The 23,098-nt window shown below is 40.1% G+C and overlaps 1 protein-coding gene across 1 annotated transcript in view; it reads right to left on the reverse strand.

Annotated features, from left to right (window-relative positions):
* atad2b (ATPase family AAA domain containing 2B) overlaps positions 1-23,098 on the reverse strand; it is an 83,393-nt gene that overhangs the window by 59,185 nt on the left and 1,110 nt on the right. The window contains exons 2-20 of the mRNA XM_044106466.1: positions 18,770-18,936; positions 18,568-18,599; positions 18,008-18,155; positions 17,686-17,785; positions 17,434-17,563; positions 16,225-16,383; positions 16,048-16,123; positions 15,822-15,923; positions 15,407-15,518; positions 14,591-14,706; positions 14,279-14,453; positions 13,935-14,023; positions 12,910-13,069; positions 11,687-11,777; positions 11,177-11,488; positions 9,479-9,629; positions 8,647-8,833; positions 8,342-8,527; positions 1,429-1,564 (exon numbers count right to left, since the gene is read on the reverse strand). Of these exons, the coding sequence (XP_043962401.1) occupies positions 1,429-1,564; positions 8,342-8,527; positions 8,647-8,833; positions 9,479-9,629; positions 11,177-11,488; positions 11,687-11,777; positions 12,910-13,069; positions 13,935-14,023; positions 14,279-14,453; positions 14,591-14,706; positions 15,407-15,518; positions 15,822-15,923; positions 16,048-16,123; positions 16,225-16,383; positions 17,434-17,563; positions 17,686-17,785; positions 18,008-18,155; positions 18,568-18,599; positions 18,770-18,936 (2,629 nt within the window). The remainder of the gene's footprint in view (positions 1-1,428; positions 1,565-8,341; positions 8,528-8,646; positions 8,834-9,478; positions 9,630-11,176; positions 11,489-11,686; positions 11,778-12,909; positions 13,070-13,934; positions 14,024-14,278; positions 14,454-14,590; positions 14,707-15,406; positions 15,519-15,821; positions 15,924-16,047; positions 16,124-16,224; positions 16,384-17,433; positions 17,564-17,685; positions 17,786-18,007; positions 18,156-18,567; positions 18,600-18,769; positions 18,937-23,098) is intronic.

Raw genomic sequence — 23,098 nt, forward strand, 5'->3', positions numbered from 1 at the left:
GCTGTAGCCAGAGGCGTACGCAGGGTACTCAAACCGTTAACACTTACATCTTCTAGAAATCCACAGTTATTGGTTTAAATTGTAAATGCAAACGTTCACATTTGAAACGGCGGTCAGGCTTTAAAATATCGAACCAGAGAAAAAGGAGACTGTAGAAAGATGGACAGAGTAGCAATAAGCCGACAGATGAAGGACCGTTTTAGGGCGACCCACAAGGCGATCGAGGGATGAATAGTTTCCATTTCAAAGTAAACCTTCTAATATCAAACCGGATTCTCAATCACTCCGTAATTACAAGTAAAAGTCCCTGTTCGACACACTTTAGTCAAACTTTAGTTTGTTTGTCTAGAAAGTCCAGCTTGTTTGCGGAAGTGTGAATGTGTAACTGAGCTAGGTTTTTCGAAAAATCCGACGCCATTCCAGTTTTGTTCACATTTTGTGAAGAAGGAAGTTGCGCTCGTGTCTTCTTCATTTCATTTACTTCAGTGTTTCAAAGGGTTTTGCTTCGTTCGACACGGTGCAGTGTGAAAGCTGAAAATGCAACAAATATTGCAACTTTGATCGATCGAAACAAATCTAGCGAACCATCAGGTGTGAAAACACCCTAAATGTAACCTGAGGAAAAAATATTAAAAAAAAATAAACTAATTTTAAAAGGATGAAGAAGAAAAAACAAAACACTAATTTTGAAATTCAGAGAGGCCAGTGGCACAGTGATAGAGAATTTTAAACAGATATCCCCCCCCACCCCTCCTAAGATACGAACGCTTGCCCAGGGCGCCTGCTGGCATCGTTAGGACAAGTCTTCTTCTACCCCTACGGGCGTTTCACTCGGTAGCAGCAGTCCTGATTCTAATTACGGCTAATCGCGACCGGGTCGTCTCTCAGCAATTCCATGCCATGCTTTCTTTTTTTATTTTCCTCATTCTGTCTGCCTCTCCTGTGGAGGACAGACAGCTGCCTCAGTGAGGTAGGGACCCCTGCAGAGCACAGAGCAGGTGAAGCCGGGTAACCCTGCTTTGTGTCAGTGTGGAACTGGCAGATGAAGACAGGCCACCATTTCCATTTGAAAGCCTAGTAGGACGGTGCTCTGCAAGTGAACTGGAGCAGAGATGCGTGGGAGCAGTGGGATAACGGCGGAAGGTCACCGGAAAGCGGAAAAGCCCGATTCTGTTGTAAATGGGAAGCAGACATGTCTACTTCCTAGGGAAATAATAACCCGGCAAATCAAGTTAAAGCAAAGATGACACACAAAACCACGGTTTTCGCTCTACAAAACGGCCAGAAATAAAACTGCAAAACGAAAAAGGTTAGAAAACAGAACTGGAAGTAAGGAGAAGGCCAACAGTGCCCTCTAGGACCGACGGCGAAGATCAGCTGCATCTGCCTCGCCTGGCCTGAGAGCGTGTTAAGAAAAACATCAAGTACCTGAGTTCCTGGGTCGAGGAGGCGGCCTGGCTGCCTGAACCAGCAGCAAATCAGAGAAAAAGCTCCTCCTCTCCTGATCTCCTGGAGGGCACAGCGATACCACCTCCCCGTACGTCCTCTGAAATATACTTTTTACCTGCAAGAAATGCAGACAAACCCACAAAGTAATGTTTTGACAGGGAAAACACAAGTTGCGGACATTTAGAACTATTAGAACGACAACCGCTTAAACTGAAAAGATTTCTTTCGAACGCAGCAGATTACATGCCTAATAGAGGCTAACGATTCAACAGGTTTTTGGAAAAACACCCATGCGTTCCTCTAAACTTCCCAAACATTTGCAGTGTAAACAGATTTGGTATTTGAATACAGAGAGACAGCAGCCTTATCCAATTCTATTCCTATCAAACTCTAAGAGCAAAAAAAAAAAAAAAAAAAAACTGTTCATATTTCAAGTATAAGAAAAGCACAGCTGAATCATTGCCAAATCGTGTAAATTATGCATAAGACATTCAAAAAGTGTTCTCCACACTGCAGGTATGTATTTCACTCATGACAAAAGGCTGCAGGGGGCAGACAGAGGAAAGATAGCAGAAATGTGTGAATATATAAATGGATTTATTGTTTTTCTTTTTTTTTAAAAAAAAAGAGAGAGTGAGAGAGAGAGCACAAGAGACAGAGTTTAAGCTAAAAAAAAAAAAATTGTCATTTCCGCCTGCTTTTAAAGGAAAACAGGGCAGAATCTCAAACTGCTGGAAACAGGCATAGCTTATTTAAAAAAAAAGAAGAAGAAGAAGAAGAAGAAGAAAGAGATGAAATCATGCAGTGCAGAGTTTTGAAAAGATCAAGTTTGATTATTTTTTTAGAATCACTCCACATTTCACTGAGGCAAAATCCACCTCAGTGCTGACAGACACTTTCGCCATACAAACTAAATGCAATCTTTTTTTCTTTTTTTTTTTCAGAAATAAATAATATTAAAACTTTTTTTTTCTTCAAATTATTATTATTATTATTTTTGTGTGTGTGTGTGTGCGTGTGCGTGTGTGTGTGTCTTTTGTCACAATGTTGAGAACTGCAAGAAGGGTGCACTTGTTAAGAATTCGGCTTCTGCGGCGTTCCCAAGAACAGCCATTGATGGTTCACTAACACTAACATTTACTTAATAACATAACTCCTACAGAGCGCGAAACCCTCTAGAGTGCGCCTCCCAGCTCGGAGTTGTGTTTGCTTTCTAAATCTTTCAGAGCATTACGTTTTCACCGAAAAAATCATCTTCTAAATGAAACGGCAGAGAAGAGGGACAGAAACAAAAGGAACCTTGATTTACACAAGGGGTCGTTTTCACACATCCCAGTTCAATTCGGTGATAAGAGCTCAAGGTAACTCCTCCCCAGAGGCTTCTGCTGCTGACTCAGCACCAACTTTCTCCCCACAACCCATCTGTTATTCTCATCGATCCCCACCGGGATTCATGGCATGTTTGTTCTCACCATCCCACTGTTTGTCTCTCTTTTTTTTTTTTTTGCCCTCTGGAGGTAAGGTAGAATTGGTAAAATAGCAGAAGAGGATTAAAAAAAAAATAAAAAAAATAAGACAGCAAGAGGAATCAGAGACGGTTCTAGCGTGTGCAGCACACAGCGGGGCAGGTGTTTTCATCATCATAGAAAGCTGCAGGGGTGACAGCAACAGAATCATGCAAAGCAAAGACATGTTGATGGATGAATGCTTAAACAACAAAAAATAAATGAATAAATAAGTAAACAGAAGATATCGAGGACTGAGATGAAGTTGCAAAGAAAGTTGCTGTTTTGGTGCAGAAGAAGAAGGTTTTTGTTTTTTTTTCATTCCACTGGCACAGTCAGTTTTACTGGAGGTCAGTCGTTTCACACGCTGCTGTAGCATGAATGTGAAATGGTTTGTCGCTGTCCCTAACTTTTTCTTCCTTATGTGTTTCACTTTTCCTTGTTTTTTTTTCTCTGTTACACTCTTCACCGTCTCCGATTGGTTTTTGCGCCACAATATAATGAGCGTCTGTCGTTGAACCAGAGATGGACCTTCAGTGTCAGAGAGTTTGGTATGTTTTTTCGTTGTTTTCTTTTCCTCAAATGATCGGTCACTCAAGTTTTTTTTTGTTTTTGTTTTTTTTTTAGTTCCACCATTGAGAAATTAGTTCACGTGAGTTTATTGCCCAAAAACTGCTTTACTTACTAGAGAAGTGAAATGCCAGACAAGCGCATCAAAAAAATTCTCAATCTGCATGTTTTCAATAGATTTTATGGAAACTGAGATTGCTAATGTAGACGTACTGTAATGGGTATCTGTGCTCACTTGTTCATATGTTTCGCTGCCGAGAGACCAACCCAGGGACGATTCATTTTAATGTTAATTTAATTGGTACATCAGAAGGAGTGGAAGATTCCATACATCATTTTTTTGTTTGTTTGTTTGTTTTTTTTACAAGAAGAAAATTTGGTCTTTAACATCACAGATCCTCTTTCACACATAACTGTAAGCATTAGTCATGTGGCATTGACTTCAGAATCTCAGAAAACATCTGAGTTTTTTTTGTTGTTTTTTTTTATCCTACAAATTTCTGAAGAATATCAGAATTTTGACATTATAAATATAATATTTTTTATCAAGGAAAATAAACATTTTTCTTCTGTTTTTGGGTTATTTTTTTATAAATATGTGACATTAATCTAAATCCTCTCCTGTGAAGTCATTTTTGGTTTTTTATCTCCACTGTAGATGTCGCTGCCATAAAGATTAATTTGTCAGAGTCTTTTTGTTGTTTTTCTTTTGGGTTCTTTGTTTGGGGGTTTTTTTCATTTTATTTTTTTTTTTTAGATAATTTAACAATAGGTCGTATACAAAAAATTGGTTTGAAAGATTAAATTATACGACCATTCTTTCCAAACGCTCTCATCTTTTCTTCACTGTGCTTTGGAAACTATCATTTTAATCACTTGCGTCCCTTCTCCCTGCATCCCCCCGTCCAATTTGTAAACATAGAAATAAGGCAGCGAGAACGACGCCTCCTCTCCAGTTGTAGCAAGAGGCGACGACGCCAGCAAAGCGTTCGCACAATCCAGCACTTTCCGTACTGCCGTGTCAGACACTGACAGCTGACGGTGAGTGAAGAGAAAGCCACTTGTTTGAAACCAAAACACAGTGTGCTTGTTAGGGGTTGGATTTCATGCCCCCTGGGCCCAACAATTCCTTCATGACCATAATCAATCAGACTTCTCTGTACGCCTCGCGGAGAGATGCTGCAACAGTTTGCGCTTTGCGGGACGTGTGTGGACCTGGAGTGTTCTCCATCGCTGCCTTCTCTCAAAACTCCGCCACCCTCACCCATCTTATTTGATTTTATTTGCCTTTCAGGCCATATATTGGCTCGACGTCATTGAGTGGAATTGCTGGAAAGCTGCAGTCGTTCCCCAACACCGACTCAGCAGAGTTCTGAAAAAGTGAAGAGAGGCGGAGCCCAAAAAAATAAATAAATACAAACTGATCCCACGGAGGCATGTTTTTGGCAGAAAAAACTGAGACCCGAAACACAGGAGGGATTATATGTTCTAACTTAAAAATAGATGAAAACTCACAAGAAAGACAAAAAAAACAGTGGGAGAAAGTTTCTGGGCCGAGTAAGATGCATTTCTCTAGCCTTCTTTTCAAGCCACAAAAAAACAAAGAAAAAACACAAAGCTACTGGATCTGGACATCTGAAAAAATATCAGATTTGTTTCGAAACATCTCCAACTCCCTTCACACAACTCTACAAGCTGAAGGCAAAAAAAGAACAATGTTGTTCTGATTGTGATAACCCTACAAAACATTGTAGCATCTAAATGTCTAAATGTATTCTGAATGAAGTGGTCAGCAATTTTCTGCTTGTACCTAATGTGTAAAATAGTTAAGTGGGGAAAAGGGCAGCGGAGAGCGCGAAAACAAAACCATCCTGCATTTCAACCAAGATGTCTGCTTGGACAAACGGTATTTTTGACGAAACCCCCGAGACAAACCCGCAGTTTATTTACGCTGCGAATGAGAGACACTTTCAGCAGATAACAGGAAGGCTGACTGCAGAACAGCAAATGTGTTACGTTTTATTCATTTGAGCCTTCAACCTCTCCCTGTCAGAGAACATGCTAGATTTGGCTGTCTTTTGGGAAGTCTCCACGGTAAGGATCTACATTCTCCAGGGGGAAGACACAGGAAAATGCTGTTCTCCAAAAGCCGGTTGGTAATATAAGAAGCCAGCGACAGCTTAAAATGTCAACTCCTTGTTAAGTCTTTGTTTTAAAATAGCAAAAATGCTTATTTACGCTCGAAGGAATACAGAGTGACGTTTCTCCCTCGCATCTAATATAAACAATTAACGCATATGGCAGGAAGACATGAAAGAATTTATTTCCTTTTTCATCTTCTTCAATTATGCGTCTTAAACAAGCTAAATTCTGAGATGTAAATCTCCGTGTTACATTTTACTCTTTTTAAAGTGTTGCAACAATAACTTGTTTTCTTCTTCTATTGCATTGTAGCTTTGATTTTCATGTAGAGAGGAACTGATCCGATAGCATTATCTGTATCGGTACCAATACTGAAAAAAATTCTAGATCGGATATTGGTGACAATGTGCCAAATCGGTAAGGACAGATCTATTCGGTTTAATTCTATGCTTCGTAATATCATGCTTTATTATCTATTTTACATTACATTTAGAATTCCTAATTGTACTTCCTGAACCACTTGAAGGGTGTGTTGACGTTTATTTTTCACATAATGGACCAAGGTAGTCAGCCTGTTGTTTCTCTCAGCTTCGGTTTCTTTATTACTTATTTCCCATTGGCCGTTATGCTCCTAATTACACGGACTGAACAAATTAAAATAGTTTTAACATGTCTGACCAAGCCTGTGAAGCTATTGATGTATTTTCAGTGTGCCGTGCTGGTGCAGAGTTATCAAATAAATTTGTAATTCAGTACATTTATATATGGCTTTAAAAAAAAATAAAAAATGTTTTAAAACAATTCAGCACCGTTTCTCTGTATTGGATCGATACAGGCTGATGCTAAATCTCAAACGTCGGTATCGGAAGTGGAAAAAATTAATCTGCGCATCCCTAGTTTCATGCACTTTCTTCAGGGAAATAAAAAAGGAGAGGCAAATCCACCCGACACCTATTTACCTTCTACAAGCTTCTGATCATGTATGACTTACACGTGTTTTCCCTTCTCTTCTATTTAAAAAAAAAAAGTGCTAAAAATGTAACGCAGAGTCTCTCCAGCTACAGCTACCTCACCATGATGAATGTATTTTCATTTTATTGCGCTACAGCAGAAGTGGAGCTCCGTCTGAGCAGAATGGACAGCTGCTCGGGGAAGCAGGGCGGCCACAGAGCTGGACTCCAGCCTGCAGAGTCCGTTTGGTTCTGGAGGGACGCTGCCCGCTTCCCTGCTGCGGTTTGGAGCTGAGGAAGCAGCTGTCACTGTGTTCTCAATGCTGGAGATTAAAACGACCAAAATGGCCATTTTGGTTCAAAACAAGATCCACAGAGGCGTGCCGATGACGGAAACACGTCCACAGTGGAGCTGCTGCACTCCTCGATTTATGGGGTTCAAAAACAAAAGGAAAATTGCTGAAAAGCAAAATTCAGAAAGTGCTCCAGCCCTCGATTCGATGATTCCAAGCATTAAATATTCCGGTTCTAGGCTCCAAAAAAAAAGAAAAAAAGAAAAAACAGCATGTAGAAACACTTGCATCATAGTACTGCTGTGCTCATCTAACCTGTAAAAAGTCTCAACCGAATGTTGATTTTCACCAAACAGCCTGAAGTTTAATTGAGAATTTTAAATCAGCAGCAGCCGCCGATTATATACAAACACTATTGTTTTAATTACAATAAATTATTTATGCTTGGCTGGGTATGGACGCGAAATGATTGAGAAGAATTATTGTGCCAATGTGAGAGCCAGCAGGAAAACAACCAGGCTGACGAAAAATGTGCAGAAGTATAAAAGAGAAGCAGGGTTTGGCCATTATTAGGGTGCTGGATATATACTAAAAAAAAAACTATTCAAAAGATTTTTAATGATGCAATAATTGCTCGCCGAAGCATTTCGAGTATATTGACAGTTTGCCTACTGATAGGACATTCAGTTCGATGGATGGAGTCTCACTGTTTAACTTTTGGCACTGGTGCGCCTAGAGTTGATAAAAGACAAAACACCGACTAAAACATGTTCACATGACAGAGTATTAGGGCCATTCTGATAAATATAAATAAATAAATAAATATAATTAGGAGAATAAAATAATAAAATGACAATAATAAAGTCATAATATTATGAGAACAAATTAAGAATATCACGAGAATGAAGTCGAAATAATATGAGTACAGAATAAAGTCACAATATTTTGAGATAAAAGTCCTAACTTTAGAATTATTCTCGTAATACTACGACTTTAACCTTGTATTATTTTGACTTTGTTTTCATAATATTAAAACTTTCGTCTTGTAATGCTATGATTTTATGCTCGTAATCAAAAAATTTTTTATTATTATTATTTTCTTAGTGTGTCCCTAAAACTCCATCGTATGCTAAAACTTCCAAGAGTCCATTAAACGAAACAAACTGTTGTGGTTCAACATGAGTTTAGCAAGCGTTTCCCCCTCGAGATTTTTTTTTTTTTTAAATGCAAACATTATGTGCAAAACTAAGAATTTTGTTTTAAAAATAAAAGGAAATCCTCAACATCAAAATATGTGTCGCGTCAAAAATACTGCAACACAGCAAGAGCACCCCTCCTTATACATTTCCATTTCCTCCGGCCTCAACTGAAGCAATCTCTGTCAGTGTTTCCAATTTCCCGTCCACTTTTTCCGTTGCGTTCGTGTTCCTACCTCCTCTGACAGCTTGGAGTACTGAGTCTCGGCGGTTGCGAGGACGAGGACCGGGCTGAAGGAGGGCACGTCGTTCAGCAGGGTGAGGAAGGTGCTCTTCACAGTGTCGCTCACCGTGTCCCACCACTCTGAGATATGAGGCATGTACACCAGGCTGGGAACACTTCGACGGGCCTCACGGAAAACCTACAAACGGAGAACAAAGGCGGCTCACACAGACAAACGAAGTCGAAGTCCGTTGAGGCTAAACGTCAACAAATTTAACAAAAAAAAAACTTTATTTCCAGGTTGAGATTTTTTTTAACCTGAGCACAGGACTCCTCCGGCGTCTTGGCGCTGACGGAGTACAAGGTGGGCAAATCCAGGCGGTGCACTGGTAGCTTGTCCAGGTGGTGGAGCAAGGCGGGAGCCAAGTGGGAGCTTTGTCCAGAACCCGGGGCCCCTGCCAGCAGCAGGCGGGGCCGGTACGCTGTGGGCTGCTGGAGTGAAGAGCTGCAAACCACATGACATTGAAGAGTTTCCGGAGCAACTCAGGAAAACAGAACCACCTACCGCAGACGTCTAGGGTTTTGTTTTTTGTTTTTTTGTTCTTACTATACAGAAGTATTTACACGTCTTCAATAGGGTTGGGCATTTATCGTAGCAATTATCATGTATCATAAAAAAATTTCTTATTAGAATTTTGATACGTCATCTTGATAAATAATATGTAAACTGACAGTATGATTGGAAATTTTAGATTTGCTATTTTCTCGAATTTTTGCATCAAATAAAAAGTTGACTGTTGCAAAAATGCTTTTTGCAAGAGTCTGTTTATGCATATTAAATTTGAAATTAAAGGTCTTCTCATTAGAAGCATATCAAAGCGAGTTTTGATTTCTCGTGTTTAAGCCTTTCATAACCTGCTGTTTAATATTTAAACTTCATGCCTTTTCGAATAAAGTGGGAGACTCAAATGATAAACATAAAAATGTCCCGAACATGCCACGCCGCTTGTTTTTATGAGAGGAGAATAAACAAACTTCTTTCCCGTCAGTGCAGCTTTCACTGCTCGTGACAATTACAGCAGATGCCCAATTTAAAAAGAATAAAAACTAAATAAAGACGCATCAGCAGAGTCGTTCTCGTCAAACTCACAAGGAGAAGTGGAGGAAGGGTCTGTGCACTGCAGAAGAGGAGAGGTGACTCTTTGGGCATGCAGAAGGCGGAACTTCGTAAATGGAGGCGGAGCCATCCTCATTGTCGTCGTCGCTGTAAAAGTCCTCTTCAAGCAGTTGATTGTCACCGGCTGTCATAGAGAAGAGCACCGCTTAAAGAACCGCTGGTGGGCAGCAAACGCGCTTTTATAAGCCTTATTTACCACCAATCAATCAATCAAAACTTTATTTGTATAGCACATTTCAGCAGCAAGGCATTTCAAAGTGCTTTACATCAAATCAAACAAAAAAAAACAATGCAACATAGAATCAACATTAAAAACAACATCAAGTCAGATTCCGTCAATAAATTTGCAATAGATTACGTTTCAAATGCAACTCTAAACAAGTGGGTTTTTATTTGAGATTTAAAGGAAGTCAGTGTTTCAGCTGTTTTACAGTTTTCCGTAAGTTTGTTCCAGATTTTTGGTGCATAGATGCTGAATGCCGCTTCTCCTCGTTTGCTTCTTCAAGCGCTTTTCATTAGACGAGCTCTAACTTTGACATTAACAAAGACTTTCACTTCAAAGCGGAGTCTAGAGATATAAACATCCTCGAAAAGCAATCGCTACGCAAGGCGTTCGTGCCATTTTTTAGGGCTGACGCGATTAATTGGATTAATCAATTATCAAAATCGTCAACTAATTTAGTAAACGATTAATGCATCTAAGATAAAATCAATGTTTGTCTGTAAATCTGTTTAGGCTCCACCTGGCTCACTAAGGCAATCAAATGCTCGTTTTCTTACTTTAAAAAAATTCAGAATAAGATTTATTCATGTTCAAAATGGGCAATTGATGTTACAGCAAGTACAACAACTGAAAGACAAAGAATCAGAAGTTTAAAAATAATAATAATAATAATAAAAAATACTACTAATAATAATAAAACATACCAAAAAATGCCTCAAATATAAGTCAATACATAATGGGATGAGAACAGTAGTGTCTATCATTGTCGACTGACAGCTGCTACAAACATCAGTGATGTATGGAACAGAAATACACCAACAATCAGATGCGAGTCCCGGCATTAAAAAGAGAAACAGCTGTAGGAACAAAGTCGTGGTTGTACCCGTTACTAAACGATTGAATTATTTGTTTATTTTTATTTTATATTGCATTTATTATACTGTATAAAAAAGGATTAAATGGTTAAATGAAAAGTAGGTAGAACGTGCCGATTTTCTTCATCCGATAATCGATTAATTGCCTGACTAATCGTTGACTAAAATAATCGGCACTTGCAGCCGCAGCCATGTTTTGGTGCAACAAGTTCGACTTCCTGAAGAAACGACTCCCAGCTGGTGACGTTTTCCATTAAGCCTAATCCGCTGTAAATGCCCCTTTGCGGACGTGTGGCGGAGGGGCTTGTGGGGGTTGAGAGTTACTGTGCACACACAGTGATGAGGTTTTCGGTCTCCACGGCACCACCTTTAGAGGGAAGTGAGGCGAACGCGCGCACAATATGATCAGAGTGGGAGGGCGATACAAAGAGCTGTGGTAATAAGGTTGGAAAAACGGAGTTAATCAAATCCAACAACACGCCGACGGGAAACCCAAGCGACGATTGAGATGGGAGGCGAGAGAAAACGAGGCGCTACAGGAGGAGCGCAGCGGTAAAAATCGCCCGTTCTTACCGTGCAGGTTGTCCCTGTCAGTACACTGAGCGTGGGGGAAGACTCTCAGAAGAGTTTTCAGCACCGAGGAGAAGGAGCAGCCCAACAGGGGCCTGAGGGTGGGGGACAGGGCCCGGCCCGGGGCAGCCAGGGCCCTCTGGGAGGCCGGAACGATCGTCCTCATCGCCTTGCTGAAGTCGCCGGGCCCCAGGACGATGGACGCCACGTCCAGCTTCAGTTTGACACTGCTGCCGTAGATCTGTGGGTATCGGCGGCGCAACGCCATCAAGGCTGCCTCTGTGCAAAGTGCTTTGATGTCAGCACCACAATAGCCTGGAAGGAAAGGCGCATAAACAGTCAATTATTCCCTCTTCTTCTCGTACTTTGGTCTGATTACACCGCCTGACTGCTCCAGCGTCAGTGTGATGAAATTCTATAATACGCTCTGCAGGTCTACGTTAACCCTGGCGTTTTTATATTGGCGTCGGCACTCCAGACGACATTCTGCTTCGTATTTTGCGTGACTCTTACCGACGCATTTTTCTGCAAGTTCATTCAGAAATGGCTCAGATAGTTTGGGGTCCCAGTCCCGCGTGTGAATCTCCAGAATCTGCTTTCTGGCCTTAAGTCAGGACAAAAACAAAAAACAGCAGCAGCAATGATTAAATACAGCAAAGCAAAGCAAATCCATCTTAATGTCAAAAAGTAAAAACATCTCCTAATGACTGACAAATGCAGAGCAGCATCAAACCAAAGATTTGGGGAGGTATGACACAGTTTAAAGAGAAATGAACCCCAAACTAGAGAAAGAGTTACGTTTTTGAATTGTAGAGATATCTACTCCAGTGATTCTCAAAGCAGCAGAAAATATTTTTTAGCAAGTTTCGTCCCGACAGGGTGGAATGGAACCAGACGGAAAACATCAAGTGAGCTCAGTTATCAACAAGTTCTATGAAAACAAAGAGGATTAGAGAAAACGTATACTGTACATAAAATTAGGATTGTTTTGGTTGATTTTGAAATCAGCATTGTTCAAACAAACGAACGCCTTTCTGGAACTTGAAATGTGAATTGTCGTTAAAAAAAAACAATTCTTATCAACTCTTGTTGGACCTTTAGATTAAATTAATACATTAAATTAAAGTTCAATGAGTAGGGAAAGAAAAGTTATCTTTTTAAAGGCTCTTTACAGTTTGTTTTAAAGGGCTAACATCTATAATAAAAAATATGTAAACAAATAAAATTAGCAACAAAATGTCCAACAATCTCAGGAACAGAGAACTAAAAAAATATAAAAATGACAAGATGTGATAAAAATCACAAAACTGAAACAAATTTACAGAAGAAATTGAAATACATTTTAAGACGTTGTAACAGTAAAACCTGAGTACAAATTATTCCTGTTCCCACACAAAAAACTAACCGACTTGTCCTCTCCGTTTTCTGCCAATTTCACACTTGACTTTTCAAAACAGGGGTGTCAGCACGCATCATTAGCCAAAATCTAACGGCATGTATGCAATTTGGAACACCTCAAAATACTTCTTTTTTTTTCTTGTCTATCCCATTGTTTTTCTTATAAAAAAAAATAAAAAAAATTGCAGCCGAGTCATAAATGCAAAGGCCCAACGAAGACTACGAAATGCTGCATTAGACTTCTTGTGTGCTCCCTCCCCATTTGAGAAAACGTCCAAGTACAAAGAAAAGTGCAATCATTATTTGACAGCATTGAAAGTTTTTTGCTGCAGTCTCACCTTCTTGTCTGGCAAGCTGAAGAGAAACTCCCGGTCGAAGCGTCCAGGCCTCCTGAGTGCCGGGTCGATAGAGTCGAGTCTGTTTGTAGCACCAACGACAACTATCTCCCCGCGACTGTCCAGGCCGTCCATTAAGGCCAAAAGCGTGGACACAATAGAGCTGTGAACGGGGAACGAGACGGAACTTAATGCAGAGTTATTGATCAGTCACTGGATGTTCAGCTCCGTCAAAGCTGCGCCTTCAAAGTATTTCCTTCGCATGGCAACTAGAGCGGATCTGTGCAGATAATCAGCTACTTTCATTTCAGTTACAATCCAAAATTAAAATGCTACATCACAGCACTCATTTCGGCCAAGTTCCACTAATCGATGTGACCGGTGACCGGACACTTAGACGTCCAATCGTTTTGGGTTGTTTTTTTTAAGTTGATTTTACATAAATCAAATGTCCCTCACTCCACATCATTATTGTACAATTAAAAACCATGTTTTACAGCAACTGCTCTCACACAAACTCCTAATGTAAATAACTCGCAGCAGAAATCAAGGAAAAATATTTGAATGCAGATTATCATAGTTTTTGATGGGAAATGAAACTCGGCTAAAATCTGTAATGAGAGGTCAAACCTTAAAAAAAAAATAAACAACAACACACACACTGGAAACTTGCCACAGAACTGATTGGTGGATTTCTAATGCAAGTACGTTTTTCAGTAAATTTGGCTCCAAATGACAATGACAAATCATTTTGCATTATATCCCCACTCCAGTCAAATGGTTCAGCGAAGAAAATGAATGACGCTGGTCACTTAAATTTTTTGACGGATGCAGACAACTCATGTCGCTTTATATTTAGGTTTATTAAAATTAGGAATTAATGGTACAGCGAGCGTGGGGATACAAAAAGACACGCTAAAAAGTATAAAATATAAAAAGTAAAAAAATAAATAAGATAAAATAAAAACAAGAAAAATATGACACAGAGCCATAAAACTAAACAAAAAACTGCAAACTACTTGCTTTACCTGTGTATCTGGTCTTGCCTGCTGGAGCGAACTGGAGCCAAACCGTCAATCTCATCGAAGAAAATAATTGATGGCCTCATCAGGTAAGCCTTGAGGAAAAAAAAAAAATAATCAAACACAACAAAAAGGTGGAACTTTAGTACATATTTTTCATGAAAAATTGTTAAATAGTTTAGTTGTTTTTTTGTTTTTTTTTTGCGTGTGTTTGTGTCTATTGTACTGAGGTTTGTTTTGCTCAGCAGCAGAAATTAATTCGTGTGAGAACATCCAGAGAGACGGCTAAATGAGACTGCTGTGTTGGTGCTATAGTCCGTCTGAAATCAGAGTACAGAAAGGTAACTGACCTGATCAAAGAGGAGGCGTAGCTGCCGTTCCGATTCTCCGACCCATTTGCTGAGGCAGTCGGCTCCTTTCCTCATGAAAAAAGCGACCTTCCTATCTCCCTGACTGCACTCGTTGGCAAGAGCCCGTGCGACCAGAGTCTTCCCTGTTCCTGGGGGTCCGTAGAACAAACACCCTCTAAAGAAAAAAAAGGGGGCGTGGGGGCAGAATACCAATTATTATAGCTTTTTCTTTTCTTAATAAATCTAATTCAATTTCATAAAATAATGACTGAGCAACATGGGTTTTTTTTATATTTTTGGAGTTCCTCTCACCTGGGAGGCTGTATCTTAAATTTTTCAAAGACCTCAGGATAGAGCAGAGGGAACACCACCATCTCCTTTAGAGACTGAATGTGATTGCTGAGGCCACCCACATTGTCAAACCTCACCTAAGAAAAAGACGAATATACATATTGCAACACATGGAAAAGTGAAAAACAGTCAGTCGTACATCTTGTTTTATTGTAAAGGTATTTATGACCACCAATATGATTGATTTCTCAATGTTGTTTTTTGTTTTTTCAGTTTTATTTGACAGACCAACTCAGTTGTACATGATTGTAAAGCGGGAGGAAATTGACTTATAGCTTTAAAATGATCATTTAAAAAAATGCATATATTTTGTCAATCCTGTGTTGAATTTTGAACTGGAAAAAAAACTGAAGATGTAATAAACTTCTTCCTTCATTTTCCCGTAAAACTGACAACATTTTCTGTCCTCACTGAAGTAAAGCCCCCCCCACACACTCTCATGCTGCCACCACCGTGTGTTATGATGGGCATGGCGTGAGAAGTAGAGTTCATTTTTTCTCTACAGAGTTTGCATGTCACACGTAGACATTTTTATTTCGTCAGAAATCAACCGTTACCAAAGTAACCAGCACTGAAACTATATGCACACGGATTTTTTATTTTTTTTTCTTCCCCCATGTCTTCTTTCCCTTTCACTTCCCAATAATGTGGGAGTCATTATTGGGTCAGGTTTGTGGTTGTACAATGACAAGATTACAGTCAGAAGACTCCGCACGCCTCAGCACATCTAAACGTCCCCTTTAAAGCCGAGTTTGGCCTGTTAGTGTTTCCACTCACCGAATTATCAAGGGTCATGGGGTCCACATCAGCCAAGCTGGTGCCCACTTTAACTCTGTCCCGCAGCACGCCGCTGGACAAGCTGTCAGGCGTCAGGTTTATGGGTAAACATCTGTTGAGATAAATTGCCTGTAGTAAGTTTGTTTGTTTTTTTTTTTGTTTGTTTTTTACCTCTGTGGGAAAAGTGTAACTAAAAATAACAGACGATTAAAAGAAAAAATCTTTCATAAAATTTCAGTATTTAAAGTTTTCACCGTGATTTGAAATATAACAGGACAGAAAAAAAAAAAAAGAAAAAAGAAAAACAGCGATCAAAACTCCAGCCTTCGACACAACGTGTTTTTGTTGCACTAAAATGAAAACTCACAGAGCAACGAAAATACAAAGCTGTGAAGGAGAAAGCGACGGTAGACACCTGTTCCTGGCCCGAGTCATGCTCTTGCTTTTCCTTCGCTCAAAGCGCTCTTCATCAGATGATGAGGTGGTGTCACTGCTGTGGATGGCATGTTTCTTCACTCTGGGGAAAAAAATGCGACAAACTTCATCCAACACTGCTGCATTTTAGTTTTATATTCATTGTAAGGACAACGCTGCTAAATATATTGATCTTATGTTGGGAAAAAAAAAAAATCCCAGCCCACCTAATATGGCTTCTTCTTGCTGGGGATCTGTGGGTGTCAAAAAGCGACGGGTTGCTCGGTTTTCTGTTCACAGGCTCTGAAAAGGCAAACACAACGCGACTGCCGGTTAAACAACAAAGCAGTTAGCCGACCGAAAATGAAAAAGCCGAGGTTCGAAATACGCGAAAGACTGAATACCGATCGGTGGCGCTTCGTATCTTTGCACCGTCTTCCGCTGCCTCAGGTTGTACGGCCTATCGTTTTCCTCGCCCGCCTCCTCCGCTTCATCCCCTTCGTCGTCTTCGTCGTCATCCTCTGCGTCCTCCTCCTCCTCCTCCTCTTCTTCGCCGTTCGACTCTGAAAGCACGACGTGACGCTTACGAACTTACGCCAGCCGCTCACAAAGACGGAACAGCGGGGAAAAAAAGCCTTTTTCCCCACACAGGGAGATTCCACCTCATTGACGTTTTATGAGCGAAATCCAAAGCAAAAGCAAAACCTATTTCCACTGCAGTACCACAAGCAGATCTAACCAAATTAAAGCGTCACAAAACAAAGGTTGTCCAACAGAGAAAGCCTCTGCTACTTTTCAATTGATTGGACAGTAGAATTTTTAGGACACAAAGCTATTAAATTAGAAACAAGATTTATAGATAAGACAAGGTTTTGCAAGTCCTGTAACAAAATACTGCCAGACATTGCAACTAACTAATGTTGCTAAATGCTAATTTCTTTTTCGAAATCTAAAAATATCTAAAATATTCTTGCACTGTTCACACGTTTTACCTTACAACTTATTACGTCTATTTCAGTGGTTAAAAACACAACGTCATATGACTGACACTTTGAGGCCTATTAACATGATGCTGAGGTTAGCATCTGATTCAAGGCAAGAAACTTGGACTGAATTTAACCAGCTCCAGATGAGAATCAAAGACCCCTTACTCTAAGCTGAAATTACATTATTATATCAGTTCTGGGTCCGCTTTGCTTTATGTGAGAAAGCCAGTGATGTCCCACTCAGAATTTTGTGGGGAGATTTAAAAGTTTGGATCCGCCGATGCCACTAGGAGATTTAACTTCTGGTCTCAACAAGTCAGAACACAAAACGGTTTCCGTTTTAAAAAGATTCGTACATTTTTGACCGCATGTATCCACACCTCGCTGGTTCTGAAAGTAGCTAAACTCTGACAAATCTTCACTTCTTAACAACATTCACCGTCAATGTTGTCGCACAATTTTGGCTCTGCAGTCTTTTATGCGTCGCTTCCACTGAGTGCTATTTTTTTATTGTACAAAAAAAATAATAATGAGAAGAATAAAAAAAAGCAGCCCATGAAACCTTTATGGCATTAATGCCGGGCTTAAAAATTTGCAGTATTTCGAGAAGCAAAGCTTTGGATGTACCTTCCGTCCCTTCTTCCTCCTCCTCTTCTTCCTCATCCTTGCTCATGACTTTGTGGTGCGCAGGCATGTTGAAAGTGCTCCTACGCATCGATTTCCTGCGCTTCACCCGAGAATACATGTCCATATTTTCCTGAAAGAAGCCAAAAATCAAAAAAAAAAAATAATAAAAACAAATGTGTTCACGGTACAGTCTCGGTTTGTGCTTTTTCTTTTTTTGTTTGTTTTTTTTTTTTTGCTGTGAGCACCGCCCACCTCCTCCGTTTCTCCGTTCCACATGCGAAGTCGCTCCAGCTCACGGTTCTGCCTGATGCTGGTGATGTTGTCCATTTCCTGCAGAACGGCCTCGGCGGTGCTTCACACAGACAGACGGAAACAAGACAGTGGATGGCAAACACTCAGCATGTACAGGGAATAAATACAGCACACATCACAGTCCTGAACTCAGAGGTTTCACTTCATGTTTTAAGTTCGCCATTCTTCACACGACACACAATGTGCTTGTGTCGCTGTCATTTCCAGCGTCTCCGCTGTCTGACGCGGGATTTGCAAAGGCAGAAATACGACTTCCGGCTACCTGTTGACCAGCTGGTCGAACAGCAGGCTCTGATTGAGGTGCTGGAATTGGCTCTTCCTCACCCGGCAGCTCCTCTTCAGCTCCACGTGGCCGTTCATTCGGGAGTGGTCGGCCCCTCCGCTCTCCTCGCTCCTGTGATTCCTTTGCGCTGCAGCGTCGAAAGATTCAAAAGATTTGTTTATTTTTTGTTATTTATTAGATTTTTATTTTTTTTCCCCTCAATGCATGAAGCCAGAGAAAGAAAGAAAGAAAGAAAGAAAGAAAGAAAGAAAGAAAGAAAGAAAGAAAGAAAGAAAGAAAGAAAGAAAGAAAGAAAGAAAGAAAGAAAGAAAGAAAGAAAGAAAGAAAGAAAGAAAGAAAGAAAGAAAGAAAGAAAGAAAGAAAGAAAGAAAGAAAGAAGGAAAGAAAGAAGGAAAGAAAGAAAGAAAGAAAGAAAGAAAGAAAGAAAGAAAGAAAGAAAGAAAGAAAGAAAGAAAGAAAGAAAGAAAGAAAGAAAGAAAGAAAGAAAGAAAGAAAGAAAGAAAGAAAGAAAGAAAGAAAGAAAGAAAAAACAGAATTACCGTGTCCATTTTGCATTATGCGAGAAGACAACCTGGTGAAAGAAAACAATAAGAAAAAAAGTATGAGATTTGCTAAAGATTGGGAGGGAGGAGGGGAAATAGTAATAATAATTTGCGTTCTCGCTTTTAGGATTTTTTACAAATGGGCGGTTGGACGTTAAGCTGAAAATTAATTCACAATAAACAAATCCGAGCCACTGACCGGGTGCGGTAGGTTGGCAGGCCCCAGCTGACCCTCTGGCCCTTTGCCTGAGGGGACGGCGAAGTGTCACTGGAGCTTGGCTCGGAGGCCGTCTGCCGGCGCGTTCGTTTGGCAGGGGGTGCCAACCGTGGGCTGTTGGGACTGCTCGCATCACTGCTGGGCTCCTTCTGTTGTGCAAACACAGAGAAAAACAAAAGCTGAGCAGGAAGCAAAGGAGAGAGCACACGGCTTGGAGGAACAACTTCAGGAAAAAGGGCTTAGAAAAGGAAGCATGCCAATTGTGTCGTCCTCAACAAGTGACCGTGTGTGTTGCTAGACAGCCATCGAACAACTGAAGATCTTTTGCAAATTGATTTACTGTAGCTGAAACACAACAGCGGGGGAAAAATATATTACAAGCTAAAACACTTGCTACATTCAAAATGGTTTTGTAACTGAAATGCAACAGAAATAAAAAGTACATTACTACTCAATGCACATATCTATTTACAATTCGTGAACCAAATGGGCAAAAAAAAACAAAAAAAAAAAACATTAAAATGTCTCAGTGTCATCCGAACAAATAAATACTTACAAAGCCAAAAGTATTCAAAGGTAAAAATCGCAACAAGTCCATTGAGAGTGTTTGTGAGCTGGTTAATTTCTCCAAACTGCCTAAATTCTGGTTGACAAGGTAACCAGAGAAATACGGGCCAAAGACAGTTTGCTGCCTGGAGCGCTCACTCGATCATGTTTCAGCAAAAACAACATGGCAAAAATTGTTTACAACACATGTGTCACACACTGATCAAATCTCAAACCCAAAAACTTTTAACCATTCTCAGCATGAATTTAGTCATACAATTTGTCAACTTGTTGAGGTAACTTATTTCCACTAAAAATGGATACACATCACACTCCCTGCTTAATATAATCACTTTACATCATTAGAAAAGTCAAAGCAACCTACTCAAACATATCAGGTCATTTAGCATGAAGGAGGTTTAACTCTGTCTCTGCAAGCAAAATAATAATAATCTCTGAAACTGGTGAAGGAACAATTTATCAGTCACCTCTTATCCAGTTCATGCTTTCTTATCTCTACTGGGAAATGTTACATTAGTGGCACAGTGGGCCGCTGGTTCCTGCTGACACTGGTGTCCTTGACCAAGACTACTTCCCCGGCGTCAGGTCTGGTTTCAGCCCAATTTGCATGACTTTGTACGGTGGACAAATATTCTTTTCACCTTTTCCTAAAGGTATCAGCAAAGTGTTGAACATTCTTCTGGGGGTTTTTTTGTTGTTGTTGTTGTTGTTTTCCAATCAATTGTCCTGGTGAAAACTTCTCAAATGGAGCAGAAACATCATTCTCTCTCCACGTCGGTAACACTGTTAGTGTGAGCAGTTCAGGATTGTCCGACATCCAGCACTACGGACAGCTCCTTCACTTATGCGTCTCCCTTGATGAGCCACTTGTTTGTTGACGTAACGTAAAAGTAGTGCCGCGGTAAGAGGGCGTTTCTCGCCGTCTGAGCTTGCCTCTCATTGTATGAGTTTGCCTTTGTCGACTATGGGATTTAGCTTTTTGAGTGTGTTACGCGTTCATCTGTTTCTTCTGTAAGATTTTTTTTTAGCGTCTCTCCTTGAAGGTATCTTGTTGGGTAGCTTTAGCGATGATTACTTTAGCTTGTGAGTTTTGGGTTGTTTGGCGTCTCACTGAAACGCTCCGGTCCTGCAAGTCCGGTCATTAGTACGTTGGTATTTGAGGGTTTTCAAGATTTCGCAAAGTGTCTTTCTATGACACCCAGAAACAGAAGTACCCTTAACATCTGTCTTTCAGAGGATAAGGGTACTTCTCAGTCTCTGTCACCAAAAGACAGTTCTCTTAGCAATGTTTAGCCCCAACTTATTATGGGAGCAACAAAGCCTAAACGGCCATACAGACTATTGATTGTTAACATTATTACCCAAGGAGTGAATGATTTGGTTTCGCTTCATACATAAGGGAAATTATCAGATAATAGGTTCCAACAGAGTCTTGTGCTTCTCTAAATAGAGAGAGAGTCTTTTTAAGTCCTTTGCAGGATGCTTAGTATCAAAAGTCCGATGGCACTCTGTGAAGGTGTAGGATACCGGATACAGGTCAGTTAATTCCTCTGGTGTAGCAACCGATGTGATGCTCTTCTCGTACAGTACATGGCAACAGCAAATGATTATTTCCAAACATGAGCACTTCCATTCTAAACCAGGCTATGGTTTTAGAAATGTCAGTCAAATGTCAAAAAAAAATAATAATAATAATAATTAAATAAAGTTTTTAAAAAAAAATTGTGGTCTTCAACCACAATAAAGCGGTGAAATATTTTCTGCACATTAACCATCTGGGTTATGGGCTCTTTACAAAAGCACTCAGCACTCCTAACAGGGAGTTGCTCAAATCAGCTCCACTAATAAGCTTTTGGTTAAGGAATGTTTCAACACATTTTCCATTTAAATCAAAAACGACCTGCATTTCCACTGGCTCCTGTGTGGTACACGCGGATCGTGTGAAGACTCCAATGTTCTTTATTTTCAGATAGGGAGCAGAGGGTTGATCGTTATTTAACATCTTTTTGCACAAATTGGACGTAAAGATCTTTCATTTTTTGGTTTCTTGGAGAGAGTAGACATTTTAGGGCTTGCCGTCTACCGTTTTGCCGTGGGGAACAAAACGGTAGACGTCCAAGACAACTGTTCTCTTGGTTTTGATAAACGTCAGTGTGGCTTGGTTGTCATCAGTCGACAAGTGGAACCTTGTCTGCAATTGCGTGTAGATGTTGGTGATGCTGAGCAACCTCCAGAGAAGGTATTTTGATTCTATTGTCTGGAACAGAGTCGCTGTCAACTGAAGGGGGTAGCTGGATGTTGACTTTTCCCCAACACTGACAAGGTTACCACAGAAAAAAGATGTTGAAGTTGTTGTTGCTTTATTTTGCCTAGAGCGCTCAGTCATGTTTCTGCAAAAACAACATGGCAAAGATAGTTTGTAATACAGATGTCTCATACTGATCAAATTTAAAACCCAACCTTCTTTAACTGTTCTTAGCATGAATTTAGTCATTCAATTTACTAACGTTTGATTATTTGTCAACTTATTAATGTAATATTCTTTTCACTGTAAGCTAAATTACAGTATTTGACCAAATGGCACTGGAACAGCACTGACAATGATCTTTACAAGTTCAACTTCACTACCGAAAGTGGAAGCATATCTCACTGCTGTCATGGGAAACTGTGCAATCAGAGGAAGAAATGTATGTCCGATTATTTATTTATTTATTTTTTATCCACATAGGCTAAAATATCCTCCACCAAATGATATTTTATTTAAAATTCCCCATAGGGTTGCAGAGAAATCACACACTTTTTAATAGCCACCATGAAATTTCTGCCAGATTTCTGGATGGATGTTTGCCCACTCTCCTTGGCAGATTTGGTGGAGTTTATTCAAATGGGCTGTTTCACTGGAATAGAGCTGGCATTTTTTTAATAGTCTACAAATAATCAACGGTATTGAGGCCTGAACTGCATTGTGTTGGAACGGAAGGTTTTAAAGATTCATTCCTCCACCCACTTCACCGGTACAACTGGCATGGAAACGAACCCTCATCACAATACTGCCAATACCATGTTTGGCAGCTGCAGAGTGGTCAAATACTAAGCAGGAATTATCCGTGGCCTTGCTGATAGCTACAGGAAGCATCTTGAGCAGAAACATTTAAAGAAATATTAAATTGGGGTGGAGTCGCATATACAAACTGCTGCATATCATTTTGACCCCATGTGGATTAGAGAAAATCTGAAATAAATTTAAAGGGTGAATTACATCTTTAAATTACTGAAGTGGCTGTTCGTGTCAACGCTCCACAAAGGGGAAAAAAGAAAAAGAAACAATCAATTAAGTCATTAAAAGTCTAAAATTAATGACATTCATGCCTCAATGCTCCAACAGAGCAAATTCAAAAGACTACATTACCTCCGCAGCATGCCATCAGTTTATGCAGAAGTCTGTTAATGGCCTATTCATTTTAATCAAGGTGGCTGGAGCAGGGAGCAGTCTGAAAACATGGAGGATGGTGGGCTCTGAAGAACAGATTATAGATTTGGCAGAGGTATCTACACTAAGCAGCGTAGCGGAGGACGATGTTCAAGCTTTATTCACACATGTAGCATATTATTCATTTTATAAAACACAGTGACCAAACAAAGAGCTCTTCAGAGAAGTTCATGCAATATAACAAAGGCACTGAAATCGCCATAAAGGTTGTTTGTTTAAAGCCAATACTGTCAAGGAAGGGTATTTTCAAACGT

This window comes from Gambusia affinis, linkage group LG22 (genome assembly GCF_019740435.1).
Source record: "Gambusia affinis linkage group LG22, SWU_Gaff_1.0, whole genome shotgun sequence".
Taxonomy (NCBI): Eukaryota; Metazoa; Chordata; class Actinopteri; order Cyprinodontiformes; family Poeciliidae; genus Gambusia; species Gambusia affinis.